Here is an 18,822-nt window from a genome sequence, read left to right on the forward strand (position 1 = left end):
TGCCTAGCCAAGTATCCAAGGATCCAGCGACCCTCGAAAAGCCGCTCTAGAACCAAAAAAAAAAAAAAAAAAAAAAGTAACGAGCTTAAATCGAGAAAAACGTATCGAAGTAAAGTATCACAAAAGCGAAAGCAGCACAGAAACGGCATCGAAGTAACGTAATCAGAATAACATGACAAAAAAAAGTGTGTAACAAAAGAAAAAGAAATAAGAAAGAAAAGAAAAAAAAAAAAAAAACGAGCCGCCCGATGTCGTCGGCGGCTCGCCGCGTTAGTTCGTGTTGGGAGGCCAACAGCTGAAAGTGACTTGTCTTGTGTTGATGTTGCAGGTTCAAAAGCCTGGCACATGCGGCTGACCTTTGACCGGGTGCCAGGCGGCTGCAACCTTCACAGGTGCAAGCTGTGCGGCAAGGTCGTGACGCACATCAGGAACCACTACCACGTCCACTTCCCCGGCAGGTTTGAGTGTCCTCTCTGTCGTGCCACGTACACACGTAGCGACAACCTGCGCACGCACTTTAAATTCAAACACCCCGAAGCAAGAAAGATCGATCTTAACGATTTCATGGCGGGCTCGTTGGCGCTCTCAACGAGCAACGACACCATGAACACGCTATCCTAAGACGTCGGAAGAGGGGAGGAAAAAAAAAAAGATAACAAATGAGAGATATATATATTTAATATATATTTAAATATATATTTAATATATATTTAACGTATGTATTGAGTATATATTTAAATATGCATATACATATATATTGAATCATAATATATATTTAACATACGCGCCCTAAAAAAATTATATATACCTATATATAAATATAAACACGACGAAAAAAACACACTGAGAGCGCGGGTGGCCGCAGCCGCAGGGGGGTATTTCGCACACACGGCGAAGATACGGCTCTGATGTTACGGCCATTTGGGGGAAAAGGGCCGGTTTTTCTCTCGGCTTTTCTTCTTTCTCGAACACCAAATCTTTTTGTAGGTTCTACGCTTAAGGGATCGAGAAATTCTCCTGTAAGGGTCTTTTTTAACAAACGAAAATCGTAAAAAACAAAAAAAAGAAACAGAAAGAATTAATATACAGCGATGTGTACAGTTTAGTGTGCGGTGACTTTTTGGGAGTGGGCTTGTTTGTAGCTAAAAAACGTCGTCGGAAGCTGTGAGAGAGCTGAGTGTTTTTTTTTTTAGGAGTCGCCGAGAAGCGGGTGTACGCGAGCGCGAAGCACGCCAAGTCGTGGGCCGCGAAAACGACGCTGCGCGTCGCGAGGGCGTTTCTTTTTTGCGACGAACGATAGAGGCTCCGCGATGAAATTTATTACAGTACGATTTGTCTCGCTAGATGAAGTCATTGCGCGCGACGGCAACGACGGTGAGCAGCGACGAGGGTACGTTCGCTCTTCTTCGGTTCTTCTGGACGTCGTATTACTGATTTACCCGAAAGCGGGTTACGCAAGATAAGATCGTTCCTCCTGTTCTTTCGCCTTGATAATATCTTGAATCCTTGGCTGCGATGATGTAATGAGGACTGGTGCTTCCAACACAAGACGACGACCACGAATCCTTCGGAGAGACACTTAGATCTTTTTGAATCTCGAACTTCGTATCGGAGAATCGAGACAGAGCCCGCGTCCTCGATCGCAAGCACCGTCGACCGATAAGTCGATCCGAGATGAGCCGTATTGCTTAGCGCAGGTCGCTTTAAACGGAGCCTTTCTCTCGCGGAAGAAACGCGTTCGCGGAAGAGAAGTTATCACTTTGTTCTTTGCGCGCAGCGTCGTTTTTCTTTATTTTTATTTTTCTTTTCACTCTCGTCGATCACCAATTTATAGCGACTGATCGCGATCCACACTGTCCACGACGCTCGCGTGCGTCGTCCTCGTCCGCATCGCGACGATGTCCAAAGACCGGGCAGCTTTATTTTTTTTTTTTTTTTTCCGTGATGAGAAAACGAGCGCTGCGCCGATCACCGATACTTCTCCTAGTATTTCACGGAGAAGTCGCGCGATTTGAAGCGATATGAATACGTTCGCGTACGGCTAGTGTGCGCGTGGATTTAATTACATATAATTAATATAAATACATATAAATATATGTAAAATGGGGAGCAAACGTGGTGCCAATTTCCTCCCGTAGATTACGCTGCTGCCGACCGGTCGAGACGGCGTGACGGCAGCCGGAAAGAATATTAATATGAATCAATTAATTAATTATAATTATCTATCTATTAATTAAAGCTGAGTCGCTGGGAGTAATTCATTCGATACGCAGGGTGAGTCGTATAGTTGTTGAAGAGTTTATAGTTGGACTTCATATTAGATTGTAATCGTAATATATTGTCAGTCTTCGGGAACCAGTAGCAATATTACATATGCGTGCACATCTACGCACACACCTGTCCCGGAGTAACATCACACGCAAAACACACACACACACACACACACACACACACACACACACACACACACACACACACATGCCGATACAGACTTTCACGAATTGTCGGCACGCGCGCGCGCGTGGCCAAACAGGAACACACAACGCAAATCGAGCACAACGAAATTTCTGTCCTTACGCATACTTTCGTAAAGTTTTGATAATGTTGCGTAGCGCGCTCTGCAGTCCTAATATGAACTTTGACTATAAAACGCACGTTATTTGTTAATTAACACCTAAAGTCTATAATATTAACGTTTAAGCTGCACGCCGCGTTAATTATAATGCGACCGCGGGGTGAATGGTGGAAATCACGGAGACATTCCACGATTCGGGACTTAAGTGCGTAGGCAACAAATAAGGTTTTATTGTATTGGATGATTTATAGTACTATATTTTATACTTTATAACCTACCACACACTAATAATCTACCATTGGTTGGAGATATTTACGTTAAAGAGTAATTTTATTCATGGGATGGTCACGATACTTGTATCGTCGTTGCACATTGATATTTAATTGGTTGGGGTGCAATCTGTTTGTTCTTCTTTTTTCTTTGTTTTTTTTTTCATTACATCATGAAATTTATTTGTATATTATAATGGTTTTGAAAGGAATACGATAAATATACGCCGCTCGAAAGTAACTGAGAAATTGTTCGATCAAATGCCGCAATCGTGTGATAATAATCGCCCGATGTTTGAAGTGTATATCCTTTAGCGTCCGAGATTCGGCTTCGCGTGGAGACAATAGTTTAATTATTTCAACGACACCTTGGTACGCTACAGACTGTCCTTTCTGCAAAATTGTTCGGAGATGATTTTCCAATCATTTATTTTGAGCGGTGTATATTCTAATATATCACACATGCACACGAGATGAAGGAGGAGAAGCGCCTCGCCGCTAACTTGGCGCGAGATACACAACAATGATAGGAAGCTTCCGTTAAACAGAAGCGTAGCGACGCCTATAGTGTCTAAGTTATTAGACAAATGTGAACACCTTGAAAATGATCCATTTTGCAATGTGAAATCAATTGCTAATTCGAAGTTGATATCATCCGTGGCCAAAATCGCAAGACTCTGCATTCGAACGAACTATAATTATGACATTTGATAATAAAAGTAAAAGCGATCTTCCTAGTGATTTCCGGATTTTTCTTGAATTCCAAAATTAAAGTTGAAATTTGTCCGCGTTTATCAACATTCATATTCTCTCAAGCTGTAGACACACGTGGCGTAACAATAATCGCCTATTTCGGGGCTCGCTAGAATACATACATACACACACGTGCAAGAAACACATATATGAGACGCGTACGTAGCATACGCCGAGTCCGCTAGCTATTCAAAGAGCCAAACCGCAATATTGTGATGCAATGATATTACCGTCGATCTTCTCTCTTTTTGCAAAAAGGGGCACTTTGCATAGTTAAGGCTAACCGAACACGCATACCTATAATTTAATAATATATAACCAGAATATTAATATATTATTGCAGATTTATTAAGTATATATATATATATATTAATATATTGGATAATTTATTTTATTTTGTTTTATCGTTTTATGATTTTATATATATGTTATTCACTGTTTATATATACACGCAACATTATATTGCAATATGCGACACACGCAAGGTTTATTTATTGACAGGGCAGGTTGAATCGTGTTAAGGTGCACTTTGCAGGCCTACCTCCTTGGCTGACAGATCACATCACACGCCAATCAACTTCTCTTCTTTCTCTCTTTGCCTTGCTTTTTGTTCTTCTTTTCGTCTTTTCCGCGCGACGCGTCGTACGACAAGTGGTATATGGTATCGATGTGTGCGTCGTAATTGCAACATTTATCGATTGTCGCCGCTTAATGTTCCGTAAAAGTTGTCATAAAAGTTAATAGCAGCCCTCCAACTTTGATTCATAAGTTGAACCGAGATATCGGGGATTTTTTATACGAATGTTTGTCGAATGTTGACAACAATTTTTGTCTCCGAATTAAAATTATAATTTCCATAAATCGGTTTTCTACAAGATAAAGAATTTAATTCTGCGATCAGAGATATGGAAATCGATACAAAGTGTTATTATTACGGTGATTTAGCGGTAAATACCTGTATCGGGCTTGAAAGAATTGATAACATAAACGAGAGTCGATTCTTCCGCATGTAAAGCGAGAGACCAATGAGAAAAATAATTAAAATGCAAAAAGGCAGAGTTTAGCAAAGGACAAGAGGAAAACAACTTTTACGAGCAATGACGATTTTTCTGACGATTCCGTCCTCTGCTAAAACAGGGGTTCTCAAATTTCGCGCAATATTGTTGTTCTATTAAAATCATTGAATTTATGCTATCATATACTAAATTGATGATTGAAAAATGTTAATATTTTTCCAATCACGCATCAAATTAATTATTAAAATTCAAAATTTTAATATTCTTCCGATATAAAGGAAGAATTTGTTGTCATCTTTAACCGAAAAAATTGTTAACATTTATGAACTTTTAATATTAAGAAATTAACGAGTCAATGATTACGAGAGTATTATAATTCGCACATTCTTTCGATCTTGCGATCGAAGGATCTTTGCGCCGTTTGAGAGCCCCTGCGTTCAAAAACATCAACGCAATATTTTTCCGCGTGTTTCCACGATGCTCTCGATACGTCAGACTCGAATGAACGATGTGCGACGGTTATAGACGGCGGTGCGGCGCTGATTTTGGTCGTGTGTGCACGTCCGCATATGTGACTTTCCCAGTCGAAGTCTCTCTTTCTCTCTCGCGATCCCGCCGCCCTGCGCTACAGGGCTCGAGGGGAACGAGCGAGAGCAAGAGGAGCACTTCAGAATCGATGTTCCATCGTGCGCGAGAAATTATAGCCCGGCCTGTAGTCGGGACGCGGTTGTACTTAATTGGTTGACCGCGACAAAGTTTAACGCCGCAGTTTGCTTTTCATCTTTCATCCTAATATTACGAAAGTCAACTCTGTCGCTGCCGCTGTCGCTCCACCGTCATTAGAATGCAGTCGCTGTTGGCCAATCGACGCGGAGAAGAACTCCATCCTGAAGAAACTTTCGTTTTTGCCACTCGCCCGCGCGCGGGTAAACGTCGCCTAGTGAGCGAAATTGTGCCCGAGGCACATCCGTGTATCTTCAATTTTTTAAATTAAACGTTGAGAGCTCGCATGCGATTATGGATGGATGGAAAAATCACGCGACACCTTTCGCAAGGATTTTTCAATTGTCACGTAAAAATTTTATTCTCAAACGCATAGTAATTGCGACTTTCTGCTATCTCGACATCTTAAGGGCCGTTAAAATCGTCGCGATTATAGATGCTCTTACAGATTTGATTTTATTGCGAGTGAAATGATTGCGCGTAACCAATCGTTTCTCGCAAAATCCGCAAGTTTTATGCTACGACGCAAGCAACGTGTAATATTGAAGCAACATTTGATTTTTCGTCGCACGATATTTGCGCAAACAGTAGTAATGTATTTACGCGGTTGTGCGATTATTATTCAACAACGCTCGGAACGCGTGACTTTTCGCCCATTCTGTATTTACACGTGCGGCTGGACATTCGTACTGGACTGCATATGACCACTGTCAATTTCCGGAATTATCCATATACAAACTGTCAAATGGCCACAATCGTACAAAGCATCCGACAGCCACTGCATAACGGCACACACGCGCCAATGTATACATACGCGCGCGTAGTGTTACGATATAGAAAGGCATATATCGCGTCGAATTCGCTGAAACGATTTTCTCGGTGTACCTCAACGCGAGAAAAAAAAACTACATTTTAGGCCGAGGACTTCAGCGCAATCATTTTCACGGAAGTCGAATTAAAATTCGCAAAGATTACAAGTGAAATCTTCAGGTCTTAGATTTCAAAATCATTTCACGTTGTTGAGTCTCTAAAATCTCTTTCCAATTTTCGATTCTTGAAACTGTTACATTTTGAACATTGAAAAATTATTCTCCACTCTCGGGGCTTTGCACATCAATAGCGGAAGCCGCGTAATTTCATGTTTCATTACTGCATATCCGACAAAGCATCCGCACGTCCATATCGATCGTCTCGCGTTCATGATGATCAGATGCTCGCCGATTATGCGCATGCATGCGGAGTATGACGTTTGGCATGTTATGCATTTCAAACATTCGCGGATAAATAGCTGAGCAAATGCGAGGGCGGAGCCAAGAGAGAGGCAATTTCGACAGAGAGAGCATTGTGAAAGCACACGAACCAGTGTTTTTCGAACTTTTGCAGAAAATTCCGGAAAATAAATTGATCTGATATTTAAATATTTGTATTTATCATAACGCACGATTCTAATTATCTTTTCCGAACTTTCACAAATCTCAAAATGTTACATATAAATTATTATTCTTGTGAGAAAAGTCCTGCGAAAATTATATCGCAAATTAAAGGTACAACAACAAAATCGACCTTTAAAAATATTTGCAATCGATGGCATAATAACACATTAATGAATCGAGCTAATATAAATGAGAACTTTTAATTAACTTTAAATAATACGTATATAATTGTTCAATAGCGATACGACTTTATTTATTTCGTCGGAGCGGAATATGTTTTTCGGATCTTTTCAAGCTAAATATCCCCCCCGCATTGAGAGAGATATTCGCTTACCATTGTTTTCTACACTGTACTTCGGAATTTTTGTTTTCCCACGCTATATGGATCTTGCAAGAGAGAAACAGTCGCGTGAAACGCGGTCTGAAAAACACTGGTGGAGGAACCGCGATCCGCCGAGGACGCGAATACGTGCGCAAAATCGGGAAATGACCGCGAATAAAGTCGCCGCCGTCCCGCGTCGACGTAATCGACGCCGACTGTTCCGTCTGTGCGTCGAAACCAGATGAATGAACCTTCCGCCATCGTTCGCGCCGTCCGATCCGCCTGTATGCGGACGACAGTGTACACATACGCGCAATACACCGCGGGCGTTTTTTACGCCGTCGCTTTTTGTTACTACCATCGTGCTTTTCTTCTCCCGCGCTGCATTATCGCGCGCGTGTTCGCATAGCAGCGCAGACTAATTTATTCGCGGCGCTTTATATCCGGCGTTCGCGGCGCCGACGCGCGATTTGCTTTATGATTCCACTTTCCCCTTTGCTCGCTTTCGCTCCTATCCTCCATCCGTGCCGCGGATCTTCTTTCGCGACTTTGCATTTTACCGCACGCGAATTTGAATATATGACGGGGTCAACGCGCGCGTCAGTCCGGTCAAATTTTTAAAATCTACGAAGAAATTTAAATATGGAATTCCTCTCGAGGGAATATCGCATGGGGTTTCCGTGCAATTTTACTCGCGGATCGTTCGGAGCGCAAAGTGCCGACAGATCACAGTGCCTTTGAACCGAGTGACGGATTATTGTCAAGTTTCATTTAATTCTACACTTTGGTAGGTTTTTAAAAAATGGAGAAACGCGCGAATAAGAAATGTCTCACTTTTTGGCGCGGCACGCGTCGCGCGTTTTCTCTCGCTTTTATTCGAATTGGCAATCGCGCACCATGGTATCGTCTCAAAAGGCCATTAGAAAATTAAAGCGCGAGCAAGAAACGAAACGCGCCGCGAACTCGTCGCCAAGTATAGCGATGTATGTGAAAGACGACGGGAAAACTACACAACACGGTTGCAGCTACGAGCCGGACAATAGAAGCTGCAGAAGTGCTGTCAGAGAATGTCGGCACTGAATAAAACGAATTCTCGATAAAAAGCTAACTCGAAGCGTACTATCCAATACAAACGACCCGTCAAATCTTTGGACTAAGTGTTGCAAGCATTGTGACGCCCGCATTGTAAAAAGAACTCGATAAATTCACACAAATAACAGACACAAGAATTACATGATAAATAACAAAAATAGACTAAATAAATTTTGTGAATCCGCATGACTTTATTTTGCGTTAATTATTCAGTATATCGTCATTATTTATCGTGCAATTTTTATGTTATTTGTATAAATTTATCGACTTTTGTGTAGAAACACTATCGCGAAAAATCGAGAACTCGTTACGAACGCGAATTAAAGCATATGAAAGTTATTAATAGATTCTAAATTCAATTCCGATTTGCGCTGCTCATTTTAGAAGTACTTTGCAATCAGTTACTCTATTTTTGCGCTCTGAATTATTCGTCGTTATAACACGTTCGCAAATTCAAGTATTTTAGAATTCTAAAGATAATTTACTATAATTTTTGTTAATAAATAACTCCGTTATTGAAAGTGTGTCGCCGCTGTTGAACGTCGCCGAGGCAACGTCGTATTTCGAACGATCCTCGGAAAACGCAAAGCTTCGATGTTCCCGCTGCTATTGGTAGTCGAGTATCGACATGTGATTTTCGAAAAGGTCGGGAAAGTCCGTCGTGACGATAACGGCGTTATGGAAGCGCGAGGCAATAACCTTTGGCGGAAAGTTTATTTTTCTAGGGGCGGCGTCGTGACGCGCGAGAAAACGAACAAGACAGATTTCTATAAAAGGTCTTCTTTTTCTAAATCCTGTGACTTTTGTACGCCCGTTCGCAGAATTCCTTTTTATCTGTGAACTATACGTGCCGAAACTTCTCGCTTTTCGTTTTTCTGCGGACGGAGAGCATCGGAGCGAACGAAATCACAAGAGTGGAACTTGTACACAGGGTGTCCCGAAATGACATATATATCACTAGCACGGGCGTGTACCTTGGCGATGTGTCTCTCTTTTTCGTCCGCCTGAGGAGTAATCTTAAGGAGTTTAAGAACCTTAAAGGTAAAATTAATAACAAATAATTCTTAACGTTCAACCATCCAAGTGTCAAGTTTTATGAATGTACATGTTCTATATATAATGTAAAGGACTCGAGAAACTTCAGGCTCTAGATGTGCGAAGCTCTATGTAATCAATCTCTAGAATAAACGATAGTTAAGAACGCGGTTATAAACGATTCGAGGGAGGAAAATCCTGTTAGTGATTTATATTTCTTAGGACGCCCGATATCTTTACACGCGTGAAATATCTCGTGCGCGATACACGCCCAATTATAGATATACATGTGTCTGCGGACAAAGTGCGCGTGCACCGACACGCAAAATGTCGAAGGAGAGGAGCGTACGCAGGGAGGGGGGGGGGGGCGGGGGAAAAAAAAAAGAGGGAAATACTCGGCACACACCATTTCACAAAATGTTGAATCGACCTACGCGCCCGTCGTTTAACTCGGCCGTGGGTCGCCTGGCTGTTATATCGAAATCTTTATTAATTAAACGGAAATTAATACGATATACTACTATTACTACCACTACTACTGCTACTACTACTACTACTATTTACTATTACTACTACTACCACTACTACTATTACTACTATTACTACTACCACTATTACTATTATTACTACGTATAGGTATTTATATATTTACAATTGCGTGGTGTGGAGTGGAACATTGTGATATAATAGATTGGTGCTAACACCTTATTGAAATTGAGATGAATTTAATGAAAAAAAAAAAAAAATCGTGCAATATTGCGATAGTAAAAATGCGGGGCATGGCGCTGTCGCGCGACGGACGTTGCGTTCTCCGGGTACTTTCAGTGGCGGGGACGAGAGGATATGGCGAACGAGTGGATAATGTTTCTCTTGAATTTCTGAAATCCCCGTCGCGCCTGGGCAGATTCACTCGATTCAAGCACGGCGTGTGAACGCGCGTAATTGAGCGACGATCGAATTTCGGTTGCGCGATCCGCGGAATGCGATGACTCGACAGCGACGTGCAAATCGCCGGAGTCAATTGTTCGAGTGCGCGAGCACTTTCACGCGCGTATGAGAGCGAAGCGAGATCGGTTTGCACTCTTTGCTCGCGTCGACATCAAGTACTTAAGAAAATTTCATTGTTTCTGGAGATTCCGGCGCGAAATTGGGCGACATCTCAAAATTTTCAAATAAGTTGGATCTCTTTCATTCGATCGGTTTATTGTTCCGTTTAACGATTGCTCTCGTGCTCCTTTGACTCAACTATTGCGTGTTACACAATTTGCCTCAACCTCAGCTGCGCCGGCAGCGAGGCGCGAATGAACCTGAACGAGGATCGCGTGAATCGGGCCGACGAGGAGACGTTTTAAGACGATCGAGGATTGAGTGCGAGAAAAGCGAAGAAAAAAACTATGGCTGTGCAAGTGAACATTATGAGTGTAGTTAAATAGGCGTTACCTAGGGATTAGGCTTAGCTGATAGGATAAGGAGCGCGTTTAAGCGTTTTGTTGTTTTTTTTTCGCCACCGAGCGACAGCCTCCTGCCCCCTTTGTACATTATTAAACTAAATAAAAAAAAGTACTATTATATTAATATCTCTTTATATAATAATATATACAAATTACGGATTAACTATGGATATATATGTATATACACACACACACGATATATGTATATATATCTATCTTCATATATATATAAATATATATATATAAATATATATATGTATATATATATATACATTTTGTTATTTTTCTCGGGGGATGAATAAACTGTAATAATTGTAAATCGTAACTAAATATAGGGGATCAGTGTTCCCCGCGAGAATACTGAGCGTGTTCTACTCATCATTTAAAGAAGAAAAATTAAAGTAAAATAAATTAAAATATGAATCGGCGCGACTGTCAGACTGAAAGTTGTGATTTTACACGGCGCGTGTAAATATAGAAAACGAGCCTCTAAAAATAGATTCGACGTTATGAACGAACGGCGAGAGGAAGAAAATCGTTATCCGTTGCATTTTCCGTGTGCTGTATGATAATGTGAGAGCGAGCGAGAGATCGAAAATAAAAGAAAGTGAAAGAGAGGAAGAGAATGCGTGCGTGTGTGCGTGCGTGCGTGTGTGTGTGTAAGAAGAAACCAAATCGCGATTAATGTCTTTCCTTTTTTTCCGACATGTCGTCTCGCTCCTCTTTCGACACACGTCGAAGAAACATTTGCGTCGCCGTTCCGTTGCGCTCAACACATCACAAAGGCTCAAAGCGTCCGTACGTTCTGTCGAAGGCACGATTCAGCGATCAAGCCTATTTGATCGATCAAGTCGTAATCAACGTGATCGCAAATCTTTCGTCAGCGTGTGTTAATATATTGCACTTTGTTCGTATCTTCCTTTCTGTTTTTATCCGTCGTCGAACCTGCCCCCTGCCTTCCCCTTTCAATCACCTCTTTTCGCCGAACTACAGTTTCGACTCCTTATTTCCGATCTTTTCTTTCCTTTCACCGTTGTTACTCGTTTCGATGGTTCGTTACACTTTTCGACAGTGCAGTTACTTACGGGGACACTATATATTACTATATAAAAGCGATCGATTAAACAGTTGAACAAAAAAAAAAAAAAAAAAAAAAAAGAAGTCAAACCCGCCGGGCTTCAGGTATTGGTGTTTACAAATAAAGTTCGCGAACGAAGGCAAACAAGCGCTTCGATTTGTATCCGCGCGCGATCGTGTCGTCATCGTTGCCGTCGTTTGTCGTCTTTCGAGGGCGAAAGCGAGAGCGATCGCGATGACCGTCGACGGTTGGTTTGGGTTTTTTCACGATGCAGCGGGATACGCTCGAAAGTTTGATGCCTCTCGATTACACCTGTAAACAACTGTTTGGCTTGAAACGTACAATATTTAGCAAAGGAGAAAAAGAAAGATTCGCAGAGGAACTTCTGACCATGCCGATCAAGGGAATGAAATAGTTAAGGCGTTAATCGGTTTTACTACGAGAATTTATTCTTATTATTACTTCTTATTGTTATTACGATTATATTCTTATCCTTATGATTATTCTAACATAAAGTCTCTTATGTTTACAATTGCATTATTATATACATCTTTAATTGTAGTGTAGATAATACGGATGATGATGATGATAATGATGATAATGATGATAAACAAGAAAATGGAGAATTAATCACATGTGCATTTAATGTATTTCATACTAATTTTTTGATTAAACATAATTGTGTGTTAACCGAGCCGTCTATCTTTCTTTTTTTTTTCCAGATCATTTTTCTCCCTTTTCGACCTTCGCACGGTGTTCGCCGATTGTGTTTTCCGCTCATTTTTTTTTCCAATTTTTATACTCGCTGCATTTTGCATTTTTGTGGAATCATAATTTGCAAAATTCCAAATGCAACGATACGTTGTCGAACACCGTGAGAAAGTTACAACTTTTATCTACGATTCGAGATGAAGCTAGCGATTTATGAACGAATACTATTAATATTAGATGTTAAGCGACGATATCTCAGTGAGATTTTCACATATGCACGAAGTAATTCAAACCTCACCCGTTTCGACTGTGACAGCTCTTTAGTCGTAGCTGGCAAGTGATGGAACGTTTCAGGATTGTTTAATTTTAACATCGGAAGGACCACGACGATACGGTGTATCAAAGCTACGCTGAATTATTTCGACCAGCTCGTGCGATAATACCCTTATTAGCGCGAAATAATACAACGGTTGCCGCAAAATTAGCTTTCGTCGTTGCGGCGAATATTCTCCTTGTTCTGTAGATGGATTACTTCATCGTATGACGATAATAATAACTCGTTACTTCAAACGTGTGTGATGTTTCATGAATTTTGGAAGACTCGGTTGCGTCTGAGCGTAAACATTATTTACCGCGCAACTTACACTGCAATATTTATCGATCGAAATAGCTTTTGGAACGATCTCGGGACTCTAAATCCTCGGATTTGACATACACAGATTTTTGATTCTGTCGGATTATGTGGCTGATTGGATCCTTCGCTGCCGTAAATCCGCGGATTCATTGTTCATTATACCATAAGATCTTCGGTCTTCTTCGGTTTAGCACTGAGCGCAGGTCGTATCGTTGGAGTGAAACTCGCCGGGGCGAAAGAAAGCGGCACTATGCAGTCAGGCTTGCTTACATTTTCGAGTCACGTGTACACAATCTTATCGGAACTAGGATTTTACGTCAGCGTGTCGATACATAGTCGATACGTATGTTGTTATATGGCGACGCGTTTCGCGATATGTATCGGGAATGTATTCTTCGCGACGACGCCGCCGTCTTTTTCGTCATCGCTCTTCGCCTTCTACACGGCGGACTGCAGAATTTTACAGTTCCCGCAGTTCGTGTCACGATTATGCTTCTTGAGACGATGTTCTTGAAGATTCGCCCGGATCTTCGAGAACATCTTCCGCAAGAATGTGTCACTGCGCCCTCGGCGTTTCTCGGATGCGCGGGAAGCAATATGGATCTGAATTGGAAACAAAGTCACGGCTTTATAAAATCCCACGGATGTTCTTTTTTTTTTTTTTTTTTTTTTTAGCAGATAGCTGGTGCTCCACGATATTTGACGCTATGTAAAGTCTCTTTTAATCTCGTGACGTTTGAAGGGGATGTTTCCGCTCTTAGATGTCTGAATCCTCACTTTCTGAGATGTTCAGCGCGCGTTCAAATCCCTCATGTTTTCGAATTATCGGATATTTCAGCCTCTCGGTTCGCTGAACATTTTGAATTATTCCAGTGTCCTTTGATCTCGCGCCCCACACAAACGCGCAGTTCGATCTCGTCCCAAACCGCACACACCTATCAATGTCTATCAGTGGCCATTGTATCGCAATCAGGCTTGCCAAGATTGTCATGTATCCTTATACGCACACGCACACGCCAGGGGAGCGACGAAATAAATAAGAGGAATAATGACGGTTCCAATTTTCCACAATCACGAAGTTCAATTCGGGAGATTTTTGCGGGAGATAAAAAAGAAAATTGCGACAAAGAAAGTGACACGCGCGCGCGCGCGCGCGCGAGGAGATAACAGAGCCGGAAATAGAGCGATGACACGCTGCGAAGCGAGGAAGGGCGTCTCGCGGCGGGGCGCGCCCTCCCCCCCGTGCTCGCGGCTAATTCGGTGCTTTGCTGACACTGTGGTTTCTGTTGTTGTGTTGCAGAGCTGAAAAATTGGCGGATATCACAGATATTTGAGAGACAGAGTAACAGCGACGAGAGGAGGCGGTGCTCGTTGTGCGGTAAGGTCGTGACGAACGTCCGCAATCACTATTACGTGCATTTCCCCGGCAAGTACGCCTGTCCGCTCTGCCCGGCGGTGTACACGCGCAGCGACACCCTGCTCACGCACACGCGTACCAAGCACGCGTACGCGCAATAGCGCGTACACGCCTCGCAGTGTCACGCCGCGTACTTTAAGCTGCGGATCTCCAGCGCCGCGGATCGCGAAGGGCCGCCTCGTCTTCTCTCTCTCCCTCCGCAGCGACTCCGACCCTTGCCGCCAGATAATCTCGAACCCGACTCGTGAATTATTTGCGATACCCGGCGTGCTGCACACGTTGGGTAAATCTTCCCCCCCCCCCCCCCTCCGTCGTTCTCCCGTTAGATAAACAAGATTGCGGCGAAAGGATTCGTCGCGAGTGCGAAAGAATCTTGGCGTTTAAAAAGATGGGAGGATTTGAGGACCGATAGATAGCGAAGGGTCGCGCGAGACGCTCGGACGTGAAGCCGCGAATCGAGGCGTCTGGAATCTTGGATTCCGATATTCGGAGAAGCTGGTTCGCACGCTCGAGATGCTCCGAGTTAGAAACGCTGCGAGGGATGTTGGTGCGATTTGCATTCGCGACGAAGAGCTCAGGAATCGCTCTGCGCCCTTTCTCTCTTCCTTTTCGAACGATCCACGTTGTGTTTAGCAACTAAAGGGTCCTTTCAAGCGTGTTCGGGCGATTATAAGGATCTGTGATGATTCCATCATCATGTAAATATTGGTCCTCGTCTCCGCTTCCACCTCGCTGCCCTTCTCCCGCCTTCCTCTCCCCCTCCCCTCTTCCCTTCCCCTTTCTCGTTTGCAGACAACGGATGGCGCTCCGACGAGCTCAGCATTCGAATTTCGGGGCCAAGGCTCTTAAATCTACGCCGGTATTTACACGACCACGCGCCTTTAAATTTCTAGACTTATTCGTGCGAGTGCGAATATCGACCGAGGGGACTCGACGCGCGAATGAGACGATTTCAGAAGAAGTAGATGAGAACGGCGACGTCGAGTCTTCGTTCCGTCTCCTCCCCCTTCCCCTCCCGTGGTCACAATTATTCTTCTGGAGTTTTGCATGCGTTGAGAAGGGTATCGTGTAAAATTAAAGACGAAGACTGCACGTTTATTCGGTGTTAATTTGGCTCTGACTGATTTCCTCTCGAGAAGCAATTAAACTTCAATTAGGTTTTATTACGGGCTAATAATTTTAATTAATATTAATAACTATCGGTTTTGAGTGTAACGATTCACATATAGAGACGGGTATTTTGCACATCGGTTACAGGTACATCGGCCTGCGGCTGGATACGCAGGACGTTATTAGTTTTATGCAGGGAGCAATGCACGGATAATTACTGCGTTTTGGCTCACGTGGCGATATATTTTGTCGAAAAACGAATTGTAATTCCGCGAGTGCTCTTTGAGTGGTCGGGCAAACGATCGGATAATTTTGGAATCGTGAGCAATCGAAAAAGACGACGCTTAATATCGAGATGCTTTGTTGTGCCGAAAAGCAGGGCATCGTCGGCAAAGATATGCGGCGCGTTCAAATAAAATAATTATCGTTCGACTATTATTCAAACGTACCTGTCGCCGGATTATCCAGTATATTCACGGTCGCTCGATAGGCCGCCAAACTCACGACTCCGCACAAACGCACACATAATGTATAACATGACATGTAAACACGTATGCATCTGTAAATCCGCAGCTTCGTATATAGAAACGTATATCGAGTGCGCCTGTTCTTCCGTAAAAATGCCAAAGACACGTGGAAGAAAAGTGCGTTACGTAGTTTGTAAGTGAGCGCCGACGGTGCAACACCTCTGTCGCGCGTGTTAAGTTTTCCAAAGTGTAGTTTAAATTCGCTTTTCTACTACTTGTGTACCTTCAACCTCTCCGATCGTCGCCGGCGAAGCCGGCTCGTTGGGGATTCTCCGTTATATCGAGTTGTCTTTCATTTCTGGAACTGAGAACAAGAATTTGCATCGTCTTTCCGTGAGAAGAGCGCGACAAAGCCGTTGTTTTTTTTTTCCAAGATCTGCAAATTGCAGAAAGATCGATACTTAGAGACCAGCAGGTCGCTTTTCGACGACCGTAACGAATAATTATTCTCGTTCCGACGGGAGCACATGATTGAAATCAGCTTTAGCGCGCACGTACGTACAGTTTAGACTGTACACGACTAATGGCCAATTACGGTTAAGAAGAATCGACGAGTGTTCTTTGAGAAATGTAGACGCTTTACGAGACTATCCATTAAGAGATGTAATATATTATATGTTGTGTGTATAAAAATAAAGGAACCACCATCGCAATAATTTCAAAGATCTGGCAACGATACGGACATTTGTCTTGGCTTGAAAGTGACTGTTTTGTTGTTTTTACATGCAGTGTGCATTATCGAATGCTGTGTTCGCAGACAGTACATTTCAGTAATCGATACGTGACGTGCCTTGGGGAGGGTAAGCTGGTATTTGACGCCACCGCAATGCCTTAATCAACTATCCCCGATCATCTTGAAATGCATTCGAGAACAGTGCCAATGAATAAAAGCTGATCTATATGCAAATTAGTAAAATTTAAATTTCTCTCAGTTTTTTAAGGAATAATTCCGTAGAATAATTTTATTTGCAAATGTTTGACATTTCTCTTAAGTTTAGATTAGAAAGGATTGTCTCGTTTAAATTTCCCGCTCGACGATGTAAAAGTTAATAACTTTGGAAAAGTTATATCTTTTATATAAGCGCCTCGGACTATGTCAGGTCACATTTTTTTTCGAAAAAATTGAGTTATTATTATCACAAGACTCCAATTTTTGCCCAATGGCAAATGTTTTCAATAGACATGTTGACTGTATAAAGTTAAGTTACAATGTGACCAGGTAAACAATATTAAATCTTACAACTTCATTTTCTGAAACATATCAAAGTTTGATATTATATCTGCAAAAAAATCTGCAAGACATTACGAGTATTTTACCGAGCGCATAAAAGCGGAAATCTCTCTTTAGATTCTTCTTCTGAAAAATTATGTTCATGTGACTTAACGTGGCTCTGAGGCTCGTATAGAATTTATGTCAATATTTATATGGAAATTATTTTTATGACTACTGCTTCTAAAAATCGATAAAATTTTGTACTGTCTTTTTCCCAAATTTTTAACGTCGAAGATATCAACAGTTACAATGTTTGCATAAAATTCACGTAGTGTAAATTGTGATTTTTCGATCACTCTGTACGTGATGCGCGTGAAGTACATAAATTTCTCTCGCCGACGATAAGAATCTAAGAGAAACGTGCGAACTTCCTGCATCTTCCAGCACGGATTATCGAAGACGACGGGCTTCGTCCTAGATAATCCCGAAATAACATGAGCAAATATTCGGTTAGAAAAGTATTTTCCCTCCTTGTTTCCTGCATTACGTATACCTTTAAAGCTTGAGCGTATCTCTTGAAGGTTTTGAAAGCTTTTAAGAAAAGTTTTCAAGAGAATCGGCGATTTCGCGAGCTTTAACACACGATTCATAAATCCGAGGATGCATATATTCTCGAGTTCAAAGATCTAAATATCTTGAAATACTCGGGCGTCTCAAGGCGTAGAGGCGCGCACTATTTTTACCCCTCAACATATTCTTCGTGCTTCCATAGCGGCATCAAGAACGTGAGTATATATATATATATATCTCGGAACGCTTGTGGAATATCTATGCTTCTGAAAACTGTGAAAGTGTAGGTGAATGATGACCGTGTGTGTGGATGCATTCACAGATGATTGGACACACGATTCGGTTCATTGAATGCCTTGTGACGTCTCTTCTCATTTTTTGTGCGTCTGAACGATTTTTCGAAAAATAACGTTTACGTCTGTTGAGTTTTTATGCGCTTGGAAAAGTTAATTTATGTTGAAACGAAAATTTAAATTATTATTCTTATCTTGCTCGCGAAACCATCTCGATATCCTGCCTGTCGCTTTGGTTGTTTATGTTTTCTCATTATTCTTTGCACAATCGTTTTTCGCCCATCGAGATCACGTGACAATTTGACATTGTATAACGTCGTGAGAGTCACCAGTCTGCAAACACTAGATTGTTCAAGGACACTGACACTCGAACACCGCACCAAACGAAATATACCTATACAATTTACCCACCGCACCGAAGGATTTCAAGATCGATCTCGCAAATCGGAAATTTCAGAATCCGAAGGCTCGGGGTCCTGAAATCGAAAGATCGAGATGATCGTACAATCCGACGATTCAAAGGAGTTCAGGAACCAAGCTTTGGATGTTTGAAAAATTCAGAGATTCGGCGAGCCGAGGATTTTAGCTTTAATCGCGAAG

General features: G+C 42.2%; 1 protein-coding gene across 3 annotated transcripts in view; it reads left to right on the forward strand.

The window, feature by feature from the left end:
- Positions 1-18,822, forward strand: part of LOC105669001 (protein tramtrack, beta isoform) — a 60,320-nt gene that overhangs the window by 33,661 nt on the left and 7,837 nt on the right. Inside the window, exon 5 of one of the 3 annotated variants that reach the window (XM_067347227.1) lies at positions 14,393-16,802. The exons of 1 other annotated variant lie outside the window; for it this stretch is intronic. In XM_067347227.1, the coding sequence (XP_067203328.1) occupies positions 14,393-14,610 (218 nt within the window). In that variant the 3' untranslated portion in view covers positions 14,611-16,802. Of the gene's footprint in view, positions 1-328; positions 12,438-14,392; positions 16,803-18,822 lie in introns of those variants that run through there. One more of the 3 variants, XM_067347225.1, reaches the window with a different exon arrangement.

Source organism: Linepithema humile, chromosome 1, assembly GCF_040581485.1.
Source record: "Linepithema humile isolate Giens D197 chromosome 1, Lhum_UNIL_v1.0, whole genome shotgun sequence".
Lineage (NCBI taxonomy): Eukaryota > Metazoa > Arthropoda > Insecta > Hymenoptera > Formicidae > Linepithema > Linepithema humile.